The sequence below is a fragment of the Lepus europaeus genome, chromosome 22 (assembly GCF_033115175.1).
Source record: "Lepus europaeus isolate LE1 chromosome 22, mLepTim1.pri, whole genome shotgun sequence".
NCBI lineage: Eukaryota > Metazoa > Chordata > Mammalia > Lagomorpha > Leporidae > Lepus > Lepus europaeus.
In genome coordinates this window covers 20,374,913-20,402,615 of record NC_084848.1, presented here as the reverse complement: position 1 = coordinate 20,402,615, position 27,703 = coordinate 20,374,913, and the positions used below count along the sequence as shown (strand labels likewise).

General features: G+C 44.7%; 1 protein-coding gene and 1 pseudogene across 2 annotated transcripts in view; one reads left to right on the top strand and one right to left on the bottom strand.

Annotated features, from left to right (window-relative positions):
* Positions 1-2,913, bottom strand: part of GTF2A1 (general transcription factor IIA subunit 1) — a 47,913-nt gene extending 45,000 nt beyond the window's left edge. For both annotated transcript variants that reach the window (XM_062181228.1, XM_062181227.1), the window contains exon 1: positions 2,500-2,913. In XM_062181228.1, the coding sequence (XP_062037212.1) occupies positions 2,500-2,529 (30 nt within the window). In that variant the 5' untranslated portion in view covers positions 2,530-2,913. The remainder of the gene's footprint in view (positions 1-2,499) is intronic.
* Positions 1,530-26,634, top strand: LOC133751273 (U3 small nucleolar RNA-associated protein 14 homolog A-like; annotated as a pseudogene).
* The last annotated feature ends 1,069 nt before the right edge of the window (positions 26,635-27,703 follow it).

Here is a 27,703-nt window from a genome sequence, read left to right as displayed (position 1 = left end):
TGATTTTGCCAAATCCACTTATGTGAACTTGATATTATCTGTTAAAAGAGCATCTCTACAATGCTTCCTCCCTTCAACATTCGGAGTCTATATATAAGCAAATTATAGCCAACTATGGGTATCATCTTGCTTACAACAATTTAACTACTGAGTTACAGAAATATATCTATAAAATGTACTTTACCAATGACTCCACAAGGCATTATAAAGAGGCAACATAATTTTAAGTAGGTGGTTTAAATCTCAATCTGATGATACACATTATTTTTTCAGCAAACCAGATGTTTCTAAAGTCAGTTACCCTAAAACTCTTGGAGACCCAAATGTCTACAGGAAAAAATCTGTTTTCTTCTGGTACTCCTCCCTGTTGAACAAATCAATCATGCCTTGGAGATGTTCTTTTTGTGCCTTAAATGAACCAACACTTGGCCACCTAATGTATTCATAATCACTATAGTGGAGGCATGAAGGGAATATGTATTCCTTATGAGGTCTATGCATAAATAGGAAAATTGCTTACAATTTGAAAAGCCCTCAAAATACTGATGTCATTAAAGGTTCTTGGGAATTTGAAATAAGTGATTTTCAAATTTTTAACAAATTATCCTTTACTTGAGTGAAAGTTTTTTACTAAATGAAAAGTAATTTATATTTGTCCTGATTTTTAAAAAGACAATTCCAGGCTCAAAATGTGGCAAATTAGAAGGTCATTAGTGGCCCTGTCAAGTGATCAACTAGAAGGTTTATTTCAAAAATATTAGTACTGCTGCAATCCTGGCATATAAATTAGAATCATTTTTATATTGGATACCAAATTAATATCCAGGGCAATAAACCAACACCTACTTAGAACTTTAATATTTTAAAAGTCAGTTTGCAGTAGGTCTCCTCATTCTTGTAACTCACAATTGTCCTACACAGTAATGTATGTGGATAAACTGAGGCTTTAGGAACTTAGCTGTTTCTTTGAGAAGCGTCATATCCTCATTAGAGTAAAACATGAAACACTGCTAACATTTCCTGAATACCTTAAGAACAAAATGCTACCATAACCAAGATCTAGTCTAACAACAAAATCATTTAAAAATTCCCAAAAATAACGCACACACCTTTCAATACACAAAAATCGACTAGACCATCCGTGTTTTCAAATATCAAAAATGTTAACATAAAAAAAGGACTCCAATTAGAGCGCATTTCCCCCAAACAAAGGAAGCAAATCCTAGCTACCGCATCCAAACAAAAAACTGGGGCTCTGAAAAGCAGCCCTCGTCCGGTGGGAAATTACAGCCTCAGAAAAGGGCCTAGAAATAAATTGAGCTCCGCACGCGCCCGCCTCTCGCCTCGGGAGCACGCACCTCCCAGCCCCGCTCAGCAGCTCTCACTATTTAAAGCCGGATCTGGTGTTTAAATGGAGAGGCGGTGACGTAGGCCTGAAAAGCACCTTCCCATCCTGGCAGAGTCTATATTAGAGAGCGGCAATGGCTCTATATAAACAGGGCAGCCAAAGGGAGGAGGACCACAAGGCTCAGGGACTGAAAAGCAGGGTAAGCGGCCGCAGCCATGATGGATCGACCCGAGTCGCCAACGGTACGGTGTCGGGCGGCCGCGGGTTTGTCCGCGGCATTCGGGACCGGGCAAAAACGTGTTTTATTGTCACAGTAAAAAGAAGAGTTGGGTGGGCTAGTGATCACACTGCGTTGGTGACTGAAAAGGTTATTTATGTGACTGCTTTTTGCAAACCTACGTGATCGCAAGGAACCAAAAAGGGACTCACGGGAAGAAGTAGGCAAATTTTAAGGCGCAAGCGGGGGCACTTTGACCACTGGAGGCTTTTTGGGGTTTGTTCTGGTGCTTTTGCTAGTTGAAGATACGACGGGGGTTTTGCTTCCCCTTCGCCATTTTACCCATTCGGAAGGAACTGAGATAAGTGCTTTTCAACCTTCGTCTGTTTTTTTTTTTTTTTCCTTAAACATAAAATGGCCCCATTGAAGGTCCCCAAAGCACAACCGCCAGGAAAAAAACAAAACAAAACAAAAAAAACTAAGTAACCCTCCAAGTAACCCTAAGCCTTCCACTGCGTTCAAGTGGATCCCGGCGGGTCCCGGGAGCTGGCCCAATTCCCCAGCCGCGGATCCGATTCCGAGGCCGCTCGGGGAGCCTGGTCGAGCCGGCGCCGACGGGCCCCCTGCGCGGGAAGCGGCGGCTCCCCGCCCGCCCGCCCGCCCGCAGGCCGGGGCCCAACGGCCTCCGCGGCCCGGACCTCCCCAGGCCCCGCCGGCGCCCCCGCCCGCCCCGCCGCCGCCGCCAGCCCTCGGCGCCCCCCCGCCCCGCCGCCCCGGCCCGGGCCGCCCGAGGCGGGAAGCGGCGGCGGCGGCGGCGACCGCGCGGGCGGCTCCGGAGCCGAGGCCGGAGCCGCCGCCGTCCCCGCCCCCGCCCGCTCCGGCCGTTGCTGCCGCCTGAACGAAGCCCCCTCCGGCCACCGAACCACGTCCTTACCACGGTGTTTGTATTTGCCGAGTTCGCCATTTCCACACACAACACAAACAACACGGGGGTAACCCCGGGAAAACACGGTAAAAACAAAACCAAAAAGAAAAAAAAAAAAGAAAGAAAAACCACCCGGAGGGCGACCCAAGTCACCACAGATTGGGGCAAAAAATGGAAACAAAATCGATTCTGAGGGAGAGGGGGAAGCGGTGAGAGAAGGAAGGGGACACTCTCTCCTCCCAAGCTAAAAACCTCGAGAAATGCCTTAAAAAAAAAAAGACACGCCAAGACCCTTCGGGGGTCCGGGGGGCGTTGCCCACTCCCCACCCCGTGCCAAGGAGGGAAACCACCGGTCACCGCTCCCCGCGCCGCCGCTGCCGCCACCGGCTGCAGCTCCAGCCGTCCGGTCCGCTCGCTTCTCCCCTTTATATAGCGAGCCAACAAGCTGCGCGAGCCGCCGCCGCCGCCGCCGAGAGACAGGGCGGAGGGGGAGGGAGGGGCGGAAAGGGCGGGGGCAGAGGTGGGCGGGGCGGAGCGCGAGACACCGCGAGAAGCCGCGTGCGCAGGCGCGCCGGGGCGGAGGCCGCCTCGAGCCGCGTCGCTACGCGCGATGGAGGGCGCTGGGCGGGCGGAGCCCGGGGACTGGAGTAGTGGAGTCGGACCGCCGGCTCCCCAAGTCTCGCGTGATCACGTGGTTGGCAACCAGGCGGAAGTCTCCTGCGGCCCTGTGCGACCGAGAGGCTTGCAAGGCATTGCTGGGAAAGGTGCGCGAGTTCTAGTGACACCCGAGGGCACGGCTAGCTGGGAACGCCTCCTGTCAGACGTCTGCGCGCCGAACGGCGCTGCGGGAGCTAGGGTATGGGAAAGGGGCGGTGGCCGTTGGCGCGGCCGAGGAGGAGCGCGGGTCACGTGGCGCGGCTTCCGGGCCCCTGGCGCGCCTGGCTCAGGACGGGGTGTGAAGTGCGGAGTCATCTTGGTTCCTGAGCTGGCCCGGGGCTGCGCGCGTCTGGGTGGGCCTCTTCTCGCAGCGCTGAGTCTGTTTCGAAAGCGGGTGGGAGTCCATTTGGGTCCTCGGTCTGCACGGTCCAGAGTTAGCAACCCGCGAAGCCGGCGCAGCTGTCTGCCCCCACGCTGAGTCTAGGTATCAAGGATTTGGGGGCGAAGTGTCCCCAGCCGAAAGGCCCCCGCTAGCCCGCGTGGTTTTAATGACTTCGCAGCGTGATGGAAATGACAAAGCGCGAAACTCCAGCCGCCGGATTATGGAAGGAGCGATGACTTTCCCTGGCGTTTTAAAAATGTTGCCAACATGCCGTGACTGCACGTGGCTAGCCTGGAGTGACTAATCACACGTGAAGTTCGTGCCTTTGACCCACCAGTTAACACGGCCTCTCCCTGCGAGAGAGCTGGGAGCATATGTCCGTGTCGTGGAGGGCAGTGCGATAGGCGTCTGACCTGCTCCACCCAAGCAAAGCCAGCTTTGATGTCAACATCTCACGCGGAACAGAGTGCGCTTTCCAGAAGGCAGAACCCTCAGTACCTCATTGTCTCTAGCCCGGGAATTTTGAGAGATCTGGCCGAGTGAGGGAGTTTATCCTCAAAAGGCAAAGCAAAACAGAATGTCAGAAGAGTTGTGTGGGTGAAACCAGGTTTGAAGACTTATCAAAGGCATGCTACCAGAGGGGGAAAGATGCACCTTGCCAGGCTCAGGGAAAGGATTAGAAAAACAAGAAACCGTTAATAGAAAATGGGAGATGGTAAATAGGAATGTGATTGGGTGAGGGCATACAGTGTATTTAGCTCTATGGTTTAACTCCTAACTCCAATCTGCCCTTCACAGTTTGTTGATTAGTAGTTTGCTGCACAGCTCCTGGTCGGAAGTGCTTAAAGAAAAAATTCACAGGACATCTGTGTTCCTAGTATCTTATGTGAAACTGATTCCATCAACATTTTTGTATAGTTAAGATTCAGGTGGCAATTAGCCTGAAAATGTACCTTAATAACATCACTCCTAGTAGTTCTCCCTGCAAAGTGTTTTAAGAGGACTTTTTGTTTCCTCCTTGGAGGTACTCCCAATTTCATTGAGATCCCTCACCCTCCGCCTAGTTTTCTATCCTATCGCCTGATACTCTTGACTAAGTGGTCAAGTATTTTGTTATCAATTTAGGTTGAGACCACTGCAGATGGACATGGAGGTAGACCTATGAAATCTGTGCTCTGCAGAACGATTCTGCTCTAAGGCAATGAGATGTATGTGCCAATGGGTCTGATTTGTGAAATACTGGAATCCCCCCACTGGATTAAAAATTTCCTTCACACTCCCTGGAGGGTCTGAGTTGACCTCTCTTTACGCCTTCTAAATGGCAGCGATACCTAAGCACTTTACTAATACTTACCCAAGTCTCTTCCCTTCTCTGATTCATGTGCTTGACATCTGAGAAACCCTCACGGATTCCATTCTAACTAACTGGTTTTCCAACCAATCTTTCATTTAGCTTTTTTTTTTTTTTTTTTGACAGGCAGAGAGGACAGTGAGAGAGAGACAGAGAAAGGTCTTCTGTTTCCATTGGTTCACCGCGCAATGGCTGCTGCAGCTGGCGAGCTGCAGCCAGCACACCTCGCTGATCTGAAGCCAGGAGCCAGGTGCTTCTCCTGGTCTCCCCCATGCGGGTGCAGGGCCCAAGAACGTGGGCTATCTTCCACTGCACTCCCAGGCCACAGCAGAGAGCTGGACTGGAAGAGGAGCCACTGGGACAGAATCCGGCGCCCCGACCAGGACTAGAACCCAGTGTGTCAGCACCGCAAGTGGAGGATTAGCCTATTGAGCCGCGGTGCCCGCCTCATTTAGCTTTAATATATCTTCAGTCACTAAGTATGCTAGCTAGTTTAGCTCTGGAACGATACTTTCTGATCTTGCACTAAAAGTGCTGGCCTGAGTTTTTGGAAGCTCTAGCCATTTAAGCTACAAAATGGAAAATTTTTAAGCAGAAAACTCTTTAGTGTTGTATTTAAATTGTTTTAATCGAACTTTTTATTCTAAGCCTTGAATAACATAATTTTAATAACTGTGCAAGATATTTACAGATCCAGTTAGTATGTGGATTCACACTGTCATAGCAATGTATAGACAAAGGAGATACAGAATAGTGCTCTGTTCCTTGAATTTTTTGAACTTCAAAATGCTTAATATTGAGTGATAAAATGTTACTTCTTTTAAGAGATATAAATATTTGCCTAAATACTGGGCAACTGCAAAAATGGAGGAAAAACAATTCATTAAATTTTTATACACATGTGCCAGTATGGTGGTGCAGAAAGTTAAGCCTCTGCCTACAATTCAGGCATCCCATATAGGCCCTAAATCAAGTCCCGGCTGCTCCTTTTCTTATCCAGCTCCCTGCTAATGACCTGGAAAAAGCAGCAGAAGATGGCCCAAGCGCTTAGGCCCCTGCCCCAATGTGGGAGCCGCAGATGAAGCTCCTGGCTCCTGGCTTTGGCCTGACTCATCCCTGACTTTTGCTATCACTTGGGGAGTGAACCAGTGTATGGAGGGCCTCATTCTCTCTCTCTCTCCCTCTACTCCCACTGCCCCTTCTCTCTCTGTAACTCTGACTTTTAAGAAAACACTAAAGCTATATATAAAAATCTGAAAATAAAATTCACTGCTTTAGCATCTGTGATGGACTTAGGTGCTCATGTTCATCTATGATAAAATGTTTTTTAAAAAGAAGATGGGTATACTATTATTAAAAAAGGAAATATAAAAGTTGTGTATATATTTACCTTTAAAAAAAGAAAAATAAACCATAATTTTTCTAAAAAATTACCTACAAGGACAGGGTAAGAAGAGTATAGAGAGAACAAGAAAATAAATGAGTTAGTTAAATATGCTTTATTTTTTATATTTGTTTCTGGAAAGAAATATTTTTACTTAGGTGTAAAAAATAACCTTTTATATTGGCTTTTGAACTATTTTTTATTCAGTAGTTCAGAAGTCTAGGTCACATTATTCTGTACTTTTGGGGAGGGTAATGAAATGAAAATGAATAATTTAGATGTAATTTGTGAGAACCAAAGCCTCTGTCTTTTTTCATTTATATTACATATACTCAACAAAGTCTTTGTGGCATTAATGTTAAAGGGAAAAAATAATTCTTGAAAAGAGACTTCCCAAATTAAAATGAAGCAACTTAATCTAACCAGATATCCTAAAACACAAGGAAAGTGATTTCAAAAGATACTAATTTGAGGCACTTGGGTATGTAGTTAAGGTGCCACTTGTGAAGGCCTCATCCTGTATGGGAGTGGCTGGGGTCAAGGCCCAGTTCTGCTTCTGATCCAGCTTCCTGTTTATGCACACTTTGGGAGGCAGCAGACAGTGTCTCAGGTACCTGGGTCCCTGTCACCCATGAGACCAAGATCAAGTTCCTGGTTCCTGCCTTTGGCCTACACTAGCCATGGTTGTTTTGGGCATCTGGGGAATGAACCAACAGAAGCAGGATCTCTGTCCTCTACTTTTTAAAATAAATGAAAATATATATAAAGTGGGGTAGGCATTGTGGTGCAGCCAGTTAATCTGCCACCTGGGATGTACCCATCCCCTATTGGAGTGCCTGTTCACATCGAGATTACTGTACGCCTCCCATCCTGTTCCCTGCCAGTGTACCTGGAAAGGCAGCAAATAATGACTTAAGTGCTTGGGCCCACGTGTTGCCCATGTTGGAGGCCAAGATGGAGTTCCTGGCTCCTAGCTTCAGCCTAGCCTAGCCCCAGCTGTTGTGGGCATTTGGAGTGTGAACCAGCAGATGAAGATATCTCTGTCACTCTGCCTTTCAAATAAAATCTTTTTTTAAATAAAAATTACTTTTAAATTAAAAACAGTAATTTGACTATATATCTGTAATGGGATATGCTCTAAGGACAAAAAAATGTCAAAAATATTTAAAAGATTTTATTTGAAAGACACATTGGCAAGAAGCTGGAATCAGGAGCTGCAGCCAGGACTTAAAACTCAGACACTATACAATATGGGATATGGGTATCTCAACCAATGTCTTTACTGTCCTTATTCTAGAATTTCTTGTGTGAATTGTGGGGTAAAGAATATAAGTAATTATATTACATTCTAATTATATGATCACGGTCATTCTTCAGAACCAGGTTCTCAGTGTGTTGCATAATACCTATCCATACTGGTGAGGGTGATTTTCTGTCTTGGTTCACTAATTCTTGTTAACATAAAAAAAAAAAAAGAAATACAGATATAAGATATGGGAGGATAAATAAAAAATTCTATAGTCTTGTGTTTAAATTAGAAGTATCATGATGAATTTTGTCTTACCTTTTGACTCTGAAGGTGTCTAGAAATAATAACAAACCCAGTAGCAATGAGTATACTTATTACCTAAATGACAGTATTTCAAGATCAGTACTGTTTGGAGAAAGGTCTGAATCTCATTCTAGATCAAGAGCAGGAAATGTCTTTTTCTTAAAACAACAATAAAAATCCCCCAAACTTGTTTTTTTTTTTTTTTAAAGATTTATTTATTTATTTGAAAGAGTTACACAGAGAGAGGAGAGGCAGAGAGTGAGAGTGAGGTCTTCCATCCGCTGGTTCACTCTCCAACTTGCCAAAACGGCTGGAGCTGCGCTGAGCCAGGAGCTTCTTCCAGGTCTCCCATGCAGGTGCAGTGGCCCAAGGGCTTGGGCCATCTTCTACTGCATTCCCAGGCCATAGCAGAGAGCTGGACTGAAGTGGAGCAGCCGAATCTCGAACCGGTGCCCATGTGGGATGCCAGCACTTCAGGCCAGGGCGTTAACCCACTGTACCACAGCACCAGGCCCAGTCAAACTTAGGTTTTTTGTTGTTGTTGTTTTAATTTATTTGACAGGTAGAGTTATAGACTGAGAGAGAGAGACAGAGAGAAAGGTCTTCCTTCCGTTGGTTCACTCTCCAAATGGCCGCTACGGTCAGCGCTGTGCCGATCTGAAGCCAAGAGCCAGGTGCTTCTTCCTGGTCTCCCATGCGGGTGCAAGGGCCCAAGCACTTAGGCCATCCTCCACTGTCTTCCCAGGCCACAGCAGAGAGCTGGACTGGAAGAGGAGCAACCAGGACTAGAAACCGGTGCCCATATGGGATGCCAGCCACAGCGCCGGCCCCCAAACTTAGTTTTTTATCATTGAAGTGTACACACATATCTTAAGCCTAAAAGCAGTGACTAAGGGATTCAAGACTCCTTTTAGATATTACTGACTGTAGGACTGGGGTAAGACAAATAATACTTTAAACCAAGTGATACCATTCAAGCTAATACAAAAATGAATCTAGAGGAGGCTGACACTGTGATGTAGTGAGTAAAGCCACTGCCTGCAACACCAGCATCCCCTATGAGTGCTGGTTCAAGTCCTGGCTGCTCCATTTCCAATCCAGCTCCCTGCTAATGTACCTGAGAAAGCAGAAGATGGCCCATGTGCTTGGGCCCCTGCACCCACGTGGGAGACCAGAAACTCCTGGCTTCAGATCGGCCCAGCTCCAGCTGTTGTGGCCACTGGCGAGTGAACCAGTGGATGGAAGATCTGTCTATCTTTCCCTCTCTCCATAGCTCTGCCTTTCAAATAAATAAATCTCTTTTTTTTAAAAAAAAAAAGAGCATTTTTTCATATAAGTAACGGAAAGGTATATTCATTTCCTAGGGCTCTTGTAACAAACTAGGTAGCTTAAAGCAATAGGAATTTCTTGTCTCACAGTTCTGAAGGCTAGATGTCTGTGAAACCAAGGTGTTGCTTGTGATTTGTATGATGGTTAACTCTATGTGTTAACTTGGCTGGTTAAGGGATTCCCAGAGAGCTGGTAAAATATTATTTCAGAGTATGACTATGAGAGTATTTCTGGAAAGGATTAGCATTTGAATCAGTAGACACAGTAAAGGTGATCACTCTCACCAGTGTGAACAGGTATCACCCAACACATTACTGTGGACCTTCTGTCACAATAGGGTCTTCTGGAGGACAAGTGATCAGTGGAGTTTTAGGTTAGGCCCATCCAAACCCATCTATGTCTGCAAACCCATCCTATGTTTATTTCCTGAGTTCCTTAATGCATTATGGAAGTATACATATTTAACAGTTGGCAGAGGTGGTTTCTCACACCTGTGGATTGAGGGCTGTAATGGTAGAAAAGCCAAGTGGAGTCCATTACCACTGCCTCTATCTTGGAAAATAGAAAGTCAAAAGCAATTCTGTATCCCTGGATGTATTTTACAGATTAGTGTCATGGTCAAGAACTTAAAAAATGCAGTGTTGATGAGTCCTATTTGGCCTGTGCAGTGATAGATGGATTTTGAAGAATGACAGTAGATTATTTAAGTTTAACCTAAAGGTGACTCCAATTATTACTGCTATACCAGATTTCATTTCACTGAGGAAATTGACATATCCTCTGATAACTAGTATGCAGCTACTAATCTGGCAAACCTTTTCTCCATCCCTATCCATAAGACCCACTAGAAGCAGTTTGATTTCAACTGGCAAAGCAGCAATACACTTTACTCTCAATTCGTAGGAATGTCAACTCTCTGGCTTTATGTCATAATTTAGGTCACAGAGACCTGACCCCTTTTATAAGACATCATACTGGCATTTACATTGATACTATTATGGTTTTTTAAAAAAGATTTTATTTATTTATTTATTTGAGAGCTAGAGTTACAGGCAGTGAGAGAGACAGAAAGATCTTCCTTCTGCTGGTTCACTCCCCAAGTGGCTGCAACAGCCAGAGCTACACTGATCCAAAGCCAGGAGCCAGGATCTTCTTCCAGGTCTCCCACATGGGTGCAGGGGCCCAAGCACTTGGGCCATCTTCCACTGCTTTCCCAGGCCATAGCAGAGAACTGGATTGGAAGAGAAGCAGCTGGGACTAGAACTGGCGCCTGTACGGGATGCCGATGCCACAGGTGGGGGATTAACCTTTGCCACAGGGCCCGCCCCATCATTATGTTTTGAATCTAGCGAGTGACAAGTAGCACTAACTTGTAGAACATTTGCTTGTCAGAGGGTGAAAAATAAATATGCCTAAAATTCAGGGGATTTCTACATCAATGACATTTCTAGGGGTCCACCATGAGCTGAGGCAGGAGCATGGAACTCCATCCGGGTCTGGACTGTTCATAAGGGATGCCAGCATCATAAGTGGCACCCTAACTTGCTCCACAACATTAGCCCTGCCTATTTTGATTTTGAAGGCAACATACTCCTCATCTGAGTGTGTTATTCCAGTATATTTACCAAGTGACAGAAAAGCTGCTTACTTTGGATGGGTTCCAGAACCAGAGAAGGCTCTGCAGTAGACCCGGGCTGCTGTGCAAGCTGCTCTGCCACATGGACTGAATCATAAAGCCTAAATGACAGATAGGGTGACTTCTGGATCCTTTGGCAAGCTCCCATTGGCAAATCAAAATGCAGGCCTTTACAGTTTGGGAACAAGGCCTTTTCATCATTCACAGATAACTACTCTCCTTTTAACAGACAGCTGTTGACCTGCTACTGGGTCTCAGTAGAAACTGAGCTCTTGACCAGATAATACCAACTTGCTATGCCACCTGAATTGGGTATTATCTGAAAGCCCAAGCCATAAAGTTGGCCATACACACCAGCACTCCATCATTAACTGGAAGTATTACTCATGTACGAGCAGTCCCTGAAGGCACATGTAAGTTCCGTGAAGAAGCAGCCCAAATGCCCATGGTTCCTACTCCTGTTACATCATATTCCCTTTTCTTGCCTGCATCTATGACTTTATGGGGAGTTCTCTGCAATCATCTAATGAAGGAAGAGAAAACTAGGATCTGATTTAACATGCGGCTCAGGACAATTTGTGGGCACTACCTGAAACTGTGTGGCTGCAGCACTTCAGCTCCTCTCTAGGACATGCCTGGAAGACAGTAGTGAAGGAAGACCCAGTAGATAGAACTCTGGGCAATCTACCCAGTTGTTCACTTTGCTTGGGAGGAAAGATGGCCCAATAGACCAATTCATGGGTTATCAGCAATGGTTTGGCTGCATAGTCAAGGACTTGGAAGGAATGATTGAAAAATTGATGACCCCCCCCCCAAAAAAAAATAAATAAATTGGAGAGGAGTTATGTAGAAAGATCTTTCTGAATGGACAAAAAAACCTTGAAAATATGTGTATCCTGCGTGAGTGCCCATGAAAGGGTGACTCAACAGAAGAAGATTTTAATTAGAGAGGATAACCCAGTATGTGGTTTCCAGTCGGCCTCTGTGGACTTGTGAACAAAGTGACCATGTGACAGAGCCAGGAATTATGCACAATGAGCTCAGCAGTGTGGACTTCTACAAATCAAACGTGACCTGGCTATGGCCACCACTGAGTGCCTAATCTGCCAGCAACAGAGGCCAACACTGAGCGCTCAGTATGTCATCATTCCCTAGGGTGATCAGCTGCCTACCTGGTGGTGAGTTGATTACATTGGGCCACTGCTGTCAGGGAAGGGGCAGTGTTTTTTCCTTACGGCAATAGACACTCTTTATATGGGTTTGCCATCTCAGAATGTTATGCTTCTAACACAACTACCAACTTTGAACTTACAGAAAGTTTTTTCCACAATCGTGATTTTCTACACAGTACTGCATCTGATCCAGGAACTCATTTTACATCAAAATGATGTGGTAATGTCCCATGCTCATGGAATTCACTTGTCTTTCCGTGTCATCATTATCCTGAAGCAGATGACTTAATAAAATGGTGGAATGGCCCTTTGAAAACTCAGTCATAGTGCTAGCTAGGTTGCAGTAGCTAGCAGGCTGGAACAAGATTCTCCAGAAGCCTGTAAATTAATATCCAGTATTTGGGGCTCTTTTCCTTATAGCTGGGATTCACAGTTCCAGAAATCAAGGGTTGGAAATGGGAGTGACACATTTACTATTACCCATAGTGACCCATTAACAAAATTTTTGCTTCCTATTCCTATGACTTTATGCTTTGCTGGCCTAGAGGTCTCATTTAAGAAGGAGTAATGCTTTCACCAGAAGACAAAACAAAAATTTTATTTAAGTAGAAATTATGATTACCATCCAGCCACTTTGGGTTCCTTGTATCTCTAAATCAGTGGACCAAGGAGGGAGTTATGGTGTTGGCTGGTGTAACTGATTTGAACTATCATGGGGAAATTGGATTACCATTCCACAATGGAGATAGGGAAGAGTATGTCTGGAATACAGGAGTGGAACATCTCTTAGTATAACTATTGCCTGTGATTAAGGTGGATGGGAAACTATAATAACCCAATCTAGGCCAGAATACAAATGACCTAGACTCTTTTTTAAAAAAAAAAAAAGATTTATTTATTTTACTTGAAAGTCACAGTTATACACACACACAGAGAGAGAGAGAGAGAGAGAGAGAGAGAGCACCATCTTCCATCTGATGGTTCACTCCCCAAATGGCCGCAACAGCCGGAGCTGCGCCAATCCGAAGCCAGGAGCCACAAGCTTCTTCCAGGTCTCCAAGCTGGTGCAAGGGGCCCAAGCACTTGGCCATCTTCTGCTGCTTTCCCAGGTACAACAGAGAGCTGGATTGGAAGTGGAGCAGCCAGGACTTGAACCAGCACCCATTTGGGATGCCGGCACTGCAGATGGCAGCTTTAGCCGCTACACCACATCGCTGGCCCAGACCCAGACTCCTAAGAAATGAAGACGTGAGTCATCCCACCAGGTAAAGAACCACAGCCAACTAAAGATTTTGCTGCAGGCAAAGGGAATTCAGAATGGGGTAATAAGTACCTTTATTTTTTCTCTCTCATTCTCTTATTATGTAACAGAAGATGTATTGATTTTATATCAGCAATCAAGTATTGTTAGTTTTACATCATAGTATTGCAGTTATAGGACATTAGAAAAGTAAACATCATTCAAGGACCTTACCTCCTATTCATGGAAAAGGTTGGAGTTTTTGGTTGCAGAAGATAGTTGTATCATGTTAGGTAAAATCATAATTTTGTTATTTTCCTTATTTTAAGTATTAAGTATAGTTTAAAGAACCATATATTAATGTCAAATTGACAAGGAGTAGACTTGTAATTGATCATCATGGATTACTAGGTAGCTTGGGTGAGCCCTACATCCAGTTAAATGTCCGTTTAAGATACACACAAGAGAATAAACAGTAGAAGAAAAGGAAATATGACTATAGTGACAGAAATTGGGGTGATGCAGCCACAAGATGTGCCAGTAACCAACAGAAGTGGGAAAAATCAAAAAGTGGGTTTTCTTCTATAACTCTAGAACAAGGAATAAGACTCTGCAAACATCTATTTTGACCTCCAGTTTGAGGATACATAGTTCTGTTGTTTCATGTCATTTTGTGGTGACTTATTTTCTCCTCAGGAAACTAACACAGATGAGAGGAAGTTTCTCCATAAAGAAGTAGTACAACTAATCAGTGAATAAAAAAATGATAGTATATCAACATTTTACAAATGAATTAAGAGATGACATCTCTCAGCATCACAGAAAGAGAAAAAAGACATTTTTTGTATATTTACATAGCCTGATGAAAAATAGGCTACCACCTATGAGGTAGTCTTGGCCCACCCACTACTCCCCAAAAAATAAAGTCTGATTGTGATTAAGCTTCTACATTCAACCAAGATTTTACAAAAACTAAAGAGAATGAGGAAATACATTGTTACACATCAGGAATGCAATCATCAAAACCCAAACCCTGGAAAACTACAGAACAAATTATCAAATTTTCAACAAATAAGTGCAGAGTAAGAGAGAAGAACCAATAGATTAAAAACCATTTCAGGTGCCAGCATTGAGAGTTACATCACTACCCGCGACACTGGCATCCCACATAGGTGCCAGTTGGAGACCCTGCTGCTCCACTTCCTATCCAGCTCCCTGCTAATGTGCCTGGAAAAGCTGCAGAAGATGGCCCAAGTACTTGGGTCCCTGTACCCCATGGGAGATCTGGAAGAAGCTCCTGGTTCCTGGCTTTGGCCTGGCTCAGCTCTATCTGCTGCAGGCATCTGGGGAGTGAACCAGCAGATGGAAAATATATATCTTTCTCGCTCACTCTCTCTCTCCCTCACTGCCTTTCAAATAAATAAATAAATCTGGGGGGAGGGAGCATTTAAAAGACATCAATCAGGGCCATCACTGTGGTGCAGCGGGTTAACACCCTGGCCTGAAGTGCTGGCATCCCATATGGGCGCTGGTTTGAGACCTGGCTGCTCCACTTCTGATCCAGCTCTCTGCTATGGCCTGGGAAAGCAGTAGAAGACAGCCCAAGTCCTTGGGCCCCTGCACCTGTGTGGGAGACCTGGAAGAGGCTCCTGGCTCCCAGCTTTGGATCGCCGCAGCTCCAGCCATTGCAGCCAATTGGGGAGTGAACCATTGGATGGAAGACCTCTCTCTCTGCCTCTCCTCTGAGTAACTCTGACTTTCAAATAAATAAATAAATCTTAAAAAAAGACATCACTCAATCATAATGTGTGGAACTTACTGGGATCCTGATTTAAATAAACTGGAAGATAAAAATTACATGACAGTCAGAAATACAAACACTTGTTGGAGAGCTGATGAAATTAAGGGGTGGTTGATAAGTTTTTGGTAGCTAATGATAAAGTTCAGAGACCTTATCAAAAATGCATACTGAAAAGTTTAAGAATGAAATGATATGGGCTGGTGCCACGGCTAAATAGGCTAATCCTCCGCCTTGTGGCGCCGGCACACCAGGTTCTAGTCCCGGTCAGGGCACCGGATTCTGTCCCAGTTGCCCCTCTTCCAGTCCAGCTCTCTTCTGTGGCCTGGGAGTGCAGTGGAGGATGGCCCAAGTCCTTGGGCCCTGCACCCGCTGGCTGCAGCGGCCATTGGAGGGTGAACCAACGGTAAAAGAACACCTTTCTCTCTGTCTCTCTCTCTCTCACTGTCCACTCTGCCTGTAAAAAAAAAAAAAAAAAAAAAGATACGATATCTGGGACTTTAATACAGAAGCAGGGGCAAGGATAGGATATAAATGAAACAGGTTTGGTAAAGTGTTGATAATTACTGAAGGTGAGTGAAGGGTACACTGGGGTTCATTATACTATCCTATCTATATGTGTGAAATTTTCCACTTAAAGTTGTAAAAATAAACTCCATGAAGCATTATTTTCTTAATATTTATTTATTTAAAAGAGAGAGAGAAAGAGAGAGGTCTCCATGTACTGGTTCATTCCCCAAATGGCCACATAGCAGGGGAACTCCATCCAGGTCTCTCACATGGGTGGCAGGGACCCAAGCATTTGGGCCATCTGTTGGTGCTTTCCCAGGCACATTAGCAGGGAGCTGAATCAGAAGTGGAGCAGCTGGGACTTGAACCCACAATCATATGGGATGCCAACATTGCAGGTGGCGGCTTAACCCACTACACCACAAATCTGGCCCCAAACAAAGCATTATTTTATTTTATTTTTTAATGAGGATACCCAGGGCTTTATTTTGTAATGCAGAGGCCACACCGTGGCCCCAACCCCAATTCCCACCCTGTACTTCTTAAATGTTTATCACTCTAAGAGACCCAGCAATCCCCTTCATGATCTTTTGAAGATCATTGAACTGGAAAATTACACCCTTATTTCTCTTAAACAGATCAATAGCATTACTTACAGAATTCATTTTACATAGATAGCAAAAGTTATACTGAAATTTTCACTAAACTAACTTTATATTTTCCTTGCTTCAGTTTCATTGCTAAACATCGTCACAATGCCTTCTGGTTCTCGTTTTCTTGGTGCTCACGATGTCCTTATCTTTCTCTGGATCTTCTGCCTGTCTCTTGACCCCTCATGTTACTCTCTGACAAAGCATTATTTTATAATCAGTAATGTTCCTTTACCACTCAGTTTATCTTCCACTCAAAAGGCTTCACTGGTATTGCCAAGAAGGCCTGGAAATGTAATGTTAAAAACTATTTAATTATATTAATTTCCTGTTTATCTGATTCTTAAATATCACTGTGTATGCACTATCTTGAATTATAAGTTTAACAACTGTGATTTGTGACAGTTAAAAATAGTGAAAATTAGGATCATGCATTTGGTTTAATGGTTAAAGCAGTTCCTGGGATGCCCACGTCCCTTACTGGAGCTCTGCTCCTGACTCCAGCTCCCTACTAATGTGCACCTTAGAAGGCAGTAGGTGATGATTTGTGTAGTTGGATTCCTGCTACCCATGTGGGAGACCTAGATTGGGCAGCTGAAGTGAGATAAAGAAAACCTCATCAGGTTTGGAGAGGTTAAAGATTTAAGAGGCCCTGTCATTGGTTTGATCACACATCAAGAATGGCAACAGGAGTTGGGATGAACAGAAACATAGTGAACCAGAGGCAGGAGTGGTGGTACAGCAGGTTAGTACACCCACATTAAATGTTGGAGTACCAGTTTGAGTCCTGGCTACTCAACTTCTGATCTGCTACCCTACTACTGCATCTGTGAAGCAGCAGCTGATGGTTCAAGTTCTTTAGTCACTACCACACATCTGGGAGACTGGATGGAGTTATTGGCTCCCAGCTTCAGCAAGATTCAGCCCCAGCTATTGCAGTCATTTGGGGAGTGAAACAGCAGATTTAATATTTCTTTGTCTCTCCCTGTCTGTCACTGTGTGTGTGTGTGTGTGTGTTTGTTTGTTTGTTTGTTTTTTGACAGGCAGAGTTAGTGACAGAGACAGAGAGAAAGGTCTTCCTTCCATTGGCTCACCCCCAAAATGGCCGGCACGGCTGGCACTGAGCCGATCTGAAGCCAGGAGCCAGGAGCTTCTTCCTGGTCTCCCATGCAGGTGCAGGGCCCAAGTATTTGGGCCATCCTCCACTGCTCTCCCGGGCCACAGCAGAGAGCTGGATTGGAAGAGGAGCAACCAGGACAGAATCTGGCACCCCAACCGGGACTAGAACCTGGGGTTCTGGCACCACAGGCAGAAGATTAGCCTAATGAGCCGGCGCCAGCCTGTCACTGCCTTTCAAATAAATAAATAAATCTTTAAAAAGAGAAAGAGCTGGATGCTAAAATCTTCCATGAATGACATATATTTGGAGGTCAATGGGATAGCAGTATTTGGAGTTTGCAGTATTTGATAGGGTGGCTTAACAGGACCTAAATTTTTTTTAAAAAGATTTATTTATTTATTTGAAAGGCAGAGTTACAGAGAGGCAGAGGCAGAGAGAGACAAGTCTTCCATCTGCTGGTTTACTTCCCAAATGGCCACAGTGGCCGGAGCTGTGCTGATCTGAAGCCAGGAGCCAAGAGCTTCCTCCAGGTCTCCCACACAGGTGCAAGGGGCCCAAGCACTTGGGCCTGGCTTTCCCAGGCCAATAGAGAGCTGGATCGGAAGTGGAGCAGCCGAGTTAAAAACCAGCGCCCATGTGGGACGCAGCACTGCACGCAGTGGCCTTACCCGCTATGCCACAGTGCTGGCCCCAGGAACTAAACTTTTGAAGAGGATAACAACTTATGAAGCTGCAATGGGAAGTAAGGAGAATACCAATCTTGTCTCTCATTATACATGGTATAAGACGGGGGGAAAAACAGTTTTGACAGGGTAAGCTGGATTTCAACCAGGGCATTAAGAGAAGGGAAATTGCAGAGTCATGGATAAAGATGTTGAGTCTCAGAGGGTTCATGGAGTGAACAACTAGGGAGTGGGCCATATTGGTGAGTGAGTTGGGTAGCCGAGTGAAAAATGTCTGAACTCCTGCTGCATGAGACAAATGGAGAGCAAAGGGATGTTGGCATAGTGGTATTGAGGGTTAATTAGAGGAACGTCAGGAATTGATTTATGGGCAGACTCGATGTCCCAGCACGCTTCCCATTGGCTGTAGTCTGGCATATAAAGGGATATATGAAGACACCTTCTGAGAGGTCCATCTCTTAAGCAAGTTGCAGTGATAAGGCAGCCTTAGGAAGCTCCAAGAATTCTGTAAACTCATTAAGACTCTGAAAATGTGTTTATTAATGAAATGGGGATAATAATGATAACTAATAATTATGAAGATTAAATATGTGATAGATTGACATAATGGCCCTAATTATTTACCACTCCCTATATACATACATTGCCAAAGACTGAGTAGGTGAAATCTGTTTTTCCTGTTTCTTCACTCTGGGTCTGATTGTGTGACTTTATTTGGTCAATGGAATGTGTAAAAGTGATGGTTGCCATTTCAATTCTGGGTCTCAAGAGGCTGTATGTGTTTCCACTCTGCTTGTGTTACTGCTTTCCCATGAGAATGACATTTTTCAGGGAAGCTCACTGGTTCTAAGAGCTGAATAAGAGACACATAAAACCAATTATTCTAGCAAGGATGCTCCAAGAAAGCTCAACCTAGAGCAAAGATCCCAACCAACACTTAGTCACCCAGCCTAGATCAGCCAGTCCCTTGTAGACTCACAGATATGTGAGCTACATTAAAAAAATAATAATTTTTTAAGCTACTGAGATTAGAGATGCTTTGTTACATAGAAATAGCTAACTGATATGAGGCATCAAATGTGACACATGGCATATACTTAATTAATTAGTGTTAGTGTTCCAGTTACTATGGCTATGTAACAAATTATCCCAAAAATTATTTGCCTGAAACACCCAGTTATTATGTTCAAAGATAATGTAGACCAGTAATTTGGACAGGACATAGAGGGGATGGCCTGTCTCTGTTCTGTGACATCTGGTTCCCAGATATCAGAATGAGAATCATCTGAAGATATATGTACTTTGTTAACAGGTTCAATTCTGGATGTCAGCTAAGAATTCAGAGGGGTTGTCAACTGGCACAGTAACAGAATGTCTCTCCATGTGGTCTAGGTTCTCTCATACATGGAGGCTGGTTTCCAAAGGTGAATGTTCTGGGAGAGCCAGGCAGAAGCTGTATCCTTCAATGACCTAGCCTTGGAAATCCCAGAGCAACACATCACTCCCACTATCTCAGTGACTATGACTTTCTTGATTGGAATAGCAGTGCATCCGCTTAGATTCAAGAGGTGGGAAAGACACTCCAGCACATGATGGGAGGTTCTGAAAGAGTGTGTGGATTGAAAATACTGGTATTCATTTTAGAAATACAGTCTGCCATATTTTTTTATTATCTGTACTATTCTCATCTGATAGATGTACTGACTTTTTCCTAAATCTATCATTTACAGTCAGTTCTGCCTGCTTACTTATACCATGGTGTTCCCACTGCTTGGAATGTTTTGTTCCTGTTTTCTGCCCTGCTTTGCCTTTTGAGGTGTTACCCTTTTCTTCAAGAGCTAGGTCAAAACACATGTCTTCTCTATTTTCCCTGATTGTAATAGGTCATTTGATTTCCTTCCTGAATTTTAGCATTTTTCATATAGATTTTATATAATAAATTATCTTCATACCTGTAATTCTTTTCTTAAAAATGATTTATTTGAAAAGCAGATCTTCTGTCTACTGGTTCACTCCCTAAATGACTGCAACAGCCAGATCTGAGCTGGGCCAAAGCTAGGAGTGAGGAACTCCATGCATGTCTCCCTTATGGGACCAAAATACTTGAGTCATCCACTGCTGCTTTCCCAGGGAGCTGGATCAGAAGTGCAGCAGTCATGACTTAAGCCAGGCACTCTGATATGGGATGCCAGTGTCTCAAGCTGCAGCTTAACCTGCACCACAATGTCACTCTCCTCATTTCATAGAAAAAGATTGTCTATTTGTAATTCCTTTTGAGAGAAAAAAAATGACAATATTTTGAGGTTTCGATGTGTGCAGTAGTTAAGACTGTCTTGATAATCTTAAGAATTCTTGGGGCAAGCGTTTGGCACAGTGGTTAGGGTATTAGGAATAGCTTGGGACTCCTATATACCATATCCTATATCCCCATATCCCATACCCCATATTGGAGTGCCTGGGTTTGAGTCCTGAATCAGCTTTTGATTCCAGCTTCCTGCCAATACGTATCCTGGGACGAAGCATGAAATGGCACAAGTACTTGGGTCTCTGCCACCATGTGGAAGGCCTGCATTGGGTTCTAGGCTCCTGGTTTTGGCCTGATGCAGCCCTGGCTCTTGCAGGCATTTGAGAAATGAATCAGCAGATGTCTGTCTGTCTCTGTTTCTCAAAGTTTTTTTAAGGTATATTTTTATTTATTTGAAAGACAGTGTTATGGGTGGGGAGGAGGGAGGAGATGAGAAAGAGAGAGAGAGAGATCTTTCCATCCTCTGGTTCACTCCCCAAATGGCTGCAATGGACATAGTTGGGCTGATGTGAAGCCAGGAGCCAGGAACTTCGTTGGATCTCCCACATGAGTGCAAGGGCCCAAGCACTTGGACTATCCTTCTGCCTTCCCAAGTGCATCAGCCAGGAGCTGGATCGGAAGTGGAGCAGCCGGGACTCAAATTGGCACCCATATTAGATGCTGGCACCACAGGTGGTGGCTTTACCCACTATTCCACAGTGCCAGCCCCTCAAATAAATTTTTAAAATATAACATTAGGGGCTGGTGCTGTGGCATAGCAGGTAAAGCTGGTGCCTGCAGTGCCAGCATCCCGTATGGGTGCCAGTTTGAGTCCCTGCTGCTCTGCTTCCAATCTAGCTCCCTGCTAACGTGCCTGGGAAAGGAGCAGAAGATGGCCCAAGTCCTTGGGCCTCTGCAGCCACATGGGAGACCCATAAAAAGCCCCCAGCTTTGGATCTGCCCAGCTCTGGCCATTGCAACCATTTGGGGAGTGAACCAGAAGATGGAGAATCTCTCTCACTCTCTCTCCCTCTTTCTCTCACTCTGCCTCTGTCTCTCTGTAATTCTGCCTTTCAAATAAATAAGTAAATCTTTTTAAAAAAACATATAAAATAAAGATAAAATATAAAAATTTTTTAAAAGAACTCCTTAAATGTTTTTGTTGATGATCATAATAACAGAACAAGAATATTCTTTGGATTCACAGCAAATGTAGTTTTGTAAGCATGTGTGAAACAGTCCCACTGGAATATATTGATGTGGCACAGCCTCCCAAAGTCATTTCTATGTGTGTGTATTTACAATATACAGTTCACCTTTTCTCAAGTTTTGAGATTAACGATGAGATCATTTTTCTGTAGGTCCTTCAACCATACCCTCACCAGTGACTTTGGTTTTCCCCTTGGGTCCTTTACTGATTCCCAAGAGCACATCTCCTTTCTTCCCTTTTATTGATACTGGGATTAAAATGAATTATTCATGTTGGGGATCCTGGGGTCAGGGAGCCAGAGTTCCAGGTTCTTTCCTAAAGGCAGAAAAGAATTTAAGGATGGGACAGAGACAAAGGCCATTGGGAAGAAAGGACTTATTGGCAGAGCAAAAGTGCACACCCCATGAGCGAGCTCAGAACATGAGCTTTCTGCAGTGTCCAGGGGCCAAGGTACATCATTCTTTTATCAGTTTTTTTCAGCTTGGAGAGGTGCTCTTTACTGATGGGAGGTTCTTTTACCATGTTCAACTTGGGACTTTGTTCACACTAGCGCAACTGGGGTAACATCCTCTAACATACTTCCATGTTTCATTAACATCTCAAGACTCCTTTCAGGGTGTGCTTTTTTTATTATCATAATGAGGCAAAGATTGATCAGCAATCAAGATGGCAGCCCCAGCTGGTGAAAACTTATTTTTGCTCATCTGCCCAGTGTATGGATGTAGGTGGTGTCTGTGATAAGGGCTTGTTTCTTGTCAAGAGACAGTGTGACATTGTTAATGTATGGGCTGCTCATCTAGGCCAATTATTACCCATCCTGTGTTAGTAAGTCAGCTATCTATCTAGCCTGCCTCATTAGAAGCAGGCATTTGATGCAGCAGTTAAGCTGCTGGTTGGGATACCCACATCTGAAATTAGAGTAGTAGCTGGTTCCAGTCCCAGCTTTACTCTATCCCAATTCCAACTTCCTGCCCACCTGGGAAGGCAGCAGGTAATGGCTGAAGTACTTGTGTCCTTGCCAACCACATGAAGACTCAGATTGAGTTATAGGCTGCTGACTTCAGCGTTGCCCAGCCTTGGCTATTTGGGCATTTGGGGGAGTGAACCAGTAGATGAGAGATATCTCTCTTTCTGCCTTGCAAAGAAATATGATAAAATGAAATATTAAAACATTCAATTACTATATTTCCTTAGATATGGATTTTTGTTTTTCTAAATTCTAGGCTGGAGAGAGGCAAGTTGCTGAGATGAATGTGATCCAGCACATGGAGAACCTTTTGACTTTAAGACAACAAGAAGAACCAGTGGATTTGCCAAATGAGTATTGCTTGAGCACCAGTTAAGAGGGGGAAGAGTGATGAAGCGAGAAAGCATCAAAAGCTGCTGGAAGCAATCAGTTCTCTTGATGGGAAGAAGAGGCAGAAATTGGCTGAGAGATCTGAGGTTGGTCTGAAGGTATCAGAGTTCAATGTCATTTGTGAAGGATCAAGAGAAAAGTTGATCTTTTCAGATCTGCTTGAGCTCGTCAAAACTTCATCCTCATTGCCACTGTGAAAAAGCAACTGAATAGATTCAAAATAAAGACAACTCTGGAACTGCCCCTTAACAAAGAAGAGATTAAACAGATCCACAGAGAGCAGTCAATAAAACCTCACAAGCTCTCTCCAAATGGGATCCTATCATTCTGAAGAACTGACAGCTGGTTTTTCTCTGGAGAAGGGGCAGTCAGCCTTTGCTCCCATTGAACATGTGCTCAGTGGCTGGAAGGCAGGACCCCCCTGGAGCAGGAGGTGATAGACCCTTTACTGACACCAGTGGAAAAGGCCTCTCTCAGAGCTATGAGCCTAGGAGAGACTCAGATGTGCCAAAGCAGAGTTTCAGAGGGCCAGGGCTCTGCAGTCCCACCATGAGGCCAGGGCTCGAAGAGAGAAGAAAAGCAAAAGCAAAAAGTATCACAAAGTTGTGAGCAAAGAGAAGGCCAAAAAAGCCCTAAAAGAGTTTGAGCACTTGCAGAAGGTTAATCTGACTGGTGCATTGGGATAACTGGGGGAAAAAAAAAAACAAACTGAAAAAACCAGAATTATGGAGCGAATGAGCCTTAAGCACCAAAATAGCAGGAAATGGGCCAAGTCAAGGTCAGTTATGGCCAAATATGACCAAGCTATGCAGGAACAATTGGCCAAGAACAAGGAACTGATGCAGAAATTCCAGGTAGCCTCAATGAGTGACAAAGAGTAGGGAGATGCAAAAGAAGAGGAAGAACTCGTCCCTGATGCAGTGAAGGAAGCACAAATGAATGCGGACAGATCAAATCCCTGGATGTTCAGAGGTTGCACCTGAAACACAAGAGCGGCTGAACTCCAGAAGGACCCTCAACAACTGCCTGAGCCTTTGGCCCTGAGATTTCTGAGAAGGAAGATCGTGAAAGGCCAGCGGCAAAGGAAGAAACTTTGTTGAAAGAATCTGAGGGAAAGGGATCCCTTAGGAAAAGATCTGAGCTTCCCCAGGATGCTGAGCAGGGGGGACAGCCAAGAAACAAAGGATTCTAGCACCCAAGAGATACTGTTTGAGCTGAGGACACCGTCTCAGCAATTCAACACGGGGAACCATCCATCCAGGAAGCCAGACTTGAGTGCAGCGGGGACTGTTCTCCAGGTCCGGAGGAGTCTGTCCCTGCTCCAGAAGAAGGACAACCCCTGTTGCTGCAGACTCAAGAGAGTACAGACTCTGCAAGAGCTGGACCAACTAGGCAACGGAGGAGCTTCCCGGACCTGTGTTAGAAGTGCAGGGGTCAGAGAGGAACCCAAATAATCAGCCAGGTGCCCCCCAAGGGAAGAAAACAGGAGCAAATGATTGATCTACAGAACCTCCTGACCACAACATCACCTCCTGCGGAGTCCCTGGCAGTTCCTACCGCAGTGGGGGAGTTGGAAGATGAAGAGGGGAGAGAGCAAAAGCAGATAATAAAGGAAGCATTCACTGGGGATGACGTCATCAGAGACTTCTTGAGAGAGAAGAGGGAAACTGTGAAAACGAGTGAGACAAAGGACTTGGACCTGATGCTGCCTGGCTGGGGCGAATCGGGTGGTGTGGGGCTGGAGCCCAGTGCCAAGAAAAGATGCCAGTTTCTCATTAAAGCTCCTGAGTATCCTCCAAGAAAAGACAAGAGTTTGCCCAATGTGGTTATCAGTGAGAAGCACGACATTCACACAGCAGCTCCTCAGGTGCGGGTGCTTCCACGTCTTTCACCCACCACCAGCTATTTGAAAGGATCATCCAGACCCCTGTAGGGTACACATGGAACACCCAGAGGGCCTTACAAAAACTGACTACTCTCAGGGTCATCACCAAGCTAGGCCATATCATTGAGCCCATAAAAGCAGAGGGTGTGGGCCACTGCTCTTCCTTAAGTTTGGACCACTCTGTCATACAGAACAATCAAAAACAACCAACCACCCATCACAAAAAACAGCTGAGGAGGGGCCGGCACTGTGGCGCAGCAGGTTAATGCCCTGGCCTGAAGTGCCAGCATCCCATATGGGCACTGGTTCTAGTCCCAGCTGCTCCACTTCCATTCCAGCTCTCTGCTATGGCCTGAGAAAGCAGTAGAAGATGGCCCACATCCTTGGGCCCCTGTACCCACGTGGGAGACCCTTAGGAGGCTCCTGGCTCCTGGCTTTGGATCGGCACAGCTCCAGCCGTTGCGGCCAATTGGGGATTGAACCATCGAATGGAAGACCTCTCTCTCTCTCTCTCTGCCTCTCCTCTCTCTGTGTAACTCTGCCTTTCAGATAAATAATCTTTAAAAAAAAAAAATCTGAGGAAAATCTCTGCAGACCAAGTAAGTGGCCAGAATAGTGGCATCTTGGTGCCCGCGACCTGGAGCCCTGACTGCATCTCCTTTGGTCACTCAGGGCTGCAGGATCAGCTCTAAAACTGACTTAGCATACTGGCTACAGTTAAGTCAACATTTGAGAAATGGAAGCGTTAGGCTTCTGATATTTTCATGCCAGTCCTTACAGTATAGATCTCTCCAAGCTCATTCTTTGGATACAATAACAGAACTGAGACTGTCACACACTTAGTTTTCACACAGCTTCTGAGAAGTTGGAGGGGAAAGCCAGCTCCAGATCTACTACAGTATTTGCTGTGTTTTGGTGTGGGGCTTTGTGGGCCCAGGAAGTGGGCCCATTGGTAATTCAAGTGAAGGGTCGGATGTGCTGCGGTTGGTCTCGATGGTACATTTGCTGTCAAAATTGTTTTCTGAGCTGGGTGTTTCTGGAGGGCTAAGATCCTTTCTCATTTACCCCTGTGTCCTTTGAACCTTTTATATCATTGAGTGGGGGCATAAAATATTTTCTGGGATGACTGCTACATTGATTAGCAATTATTCCTGAAAGGGACAGAGTACACTGAAGATGTTAGTTACTAATGCCACCTGTATACTCTGGTTTCTCTTCAGATCGTACAAATCTTCCACCTTTTACTAATGCCACCTGCAATGGATTTGACCCACACACGACCGTCCTAAAGGTGGCAGAGTAGCATACATAAGAGCTTGGAGCTGAGTCAGACATGTTCTACCACAGTTAACTGGCACCAGGATGACTCTTTACTTGTGCTTTAGGGGTTTTTTGTTTACTTTTTTTTTGTTTTAGTTTTTAGGATTATACCTATAAAATGAGAACAGCAACGTGGACCTGATAGTGGAACGGTGACTTCAGAGACCTAAGCCAGCCAGGGTGCTGTCCTGTGCTGTCCAGAGGCAGGCCCTGAAGCTGGCTCCCAGGTAATATGACCTTTCAACAAACTAACAGTGACCAAAGAAGCATCTACTGTACCTTAAGAGGGAGTGAGCTTTCAGTAGTAGGGCCATTGTAGGAAGAGTGATTAACGATCCCATTGTTTTCCTCTCCCTGCATGCAGATAACATCCAGTGGGAATGAGTGTAGGTTGTAAAGTACCTCCTTAATGGTCAAACCTGTTAACTATTACCAGATGTGCTTTGATTTTCAGTGAGGTATTCTTCAGTTTCAATGTGATGGATAAATGCACATAAATCTGATTGTTTAAACAAGACACAATGCATGTATCCACCTTGTAAGATATAAAACCCATAACCAAACTCAGGCTTGCAGGGCAGCCAGTTCAAACAACTGACTTGTTTCTTCTGGGTTTAAATCCTCACTTTGAAAAAGCTGAATAATTTTTTATTTTTCAACCAGCCTCTAATTATTTTAGTGGATAGTAACAATCTGTACTTCATAGGGTTGTCATGAACATTAAATGAAGTAACACATATAAGGCAAATAGCAGATCACTAACAACTGCTGTGGTTACTGTTGGATTTGATAGAGGGAAGCACATTTGGCTAGCAAAGGAATTAATAGGTTAAGTGTTAAACCTGTGACATCTAATAAGAGGTTTTATAAAGGGAAACATGCTTTTTTTTAAAAAAAATTAATAGAAATACAATGTAAGAAGAGAAAGTTGGTAGAAGGAAGGTCAAGAAATTACTATGAGGATGATGAAGCTGTTTATTATGGTTCTCAGAGCCACACTCTGGAAGTACTGTCTCTACATCTCTTGCACATTAAAACACTTCTAATCAGGAACAAGAGCTTGAAAATTTTACTGCCAAGATCTAAAGGGTTTTGTATATACCTATTACTGCTGTATCAAGTTCTCTCTTCTCTAAAGTGGGATTCAAGAGGCAGCACAGTGCTGGGAATGTGAATTAACTTTATCATTTTTTTAAGAAAAATTTATTTATTTGAAAAAGAGAGAGAGAGAGAAGCCAGGAACCAGGAGCTTCTTCCAGGTCTCCCACATGGGTGCAGTTTTGAGGGTTTTCTATCCACTACTCCTCAGATGGCCACAATGCTCAGGGCTAGGCCAGGCAGGAGCCAGGAGCTTCATCAGGGTCTCCCACATGGATGGCAGGGGTCCAAGTGCTTGGGCCATCTTCTGCTGCCTTTCCTAGGCCATTAGCAGGGAGCTGGATTGGAAGTGGAGCAGGTGGGACTTGAACCAGTATCCATATGGGATGCTGGCGTTGTAGGCAGCGGCTCTACTCACTATGCTACAACACTGGTCCCAGCTTTTTCATTATTGAAGCACTTTGTGGTTGATAAAGTCTCAGAGCACAAAGAACTTCAATCTGTAGCACAGTCATGTTGAGAACATTGCCTTCCAAGTTCCATCCCCCCATGGGTATGTTGCATTCACAGAGAACATTCCCCAACAGAAGTGGTG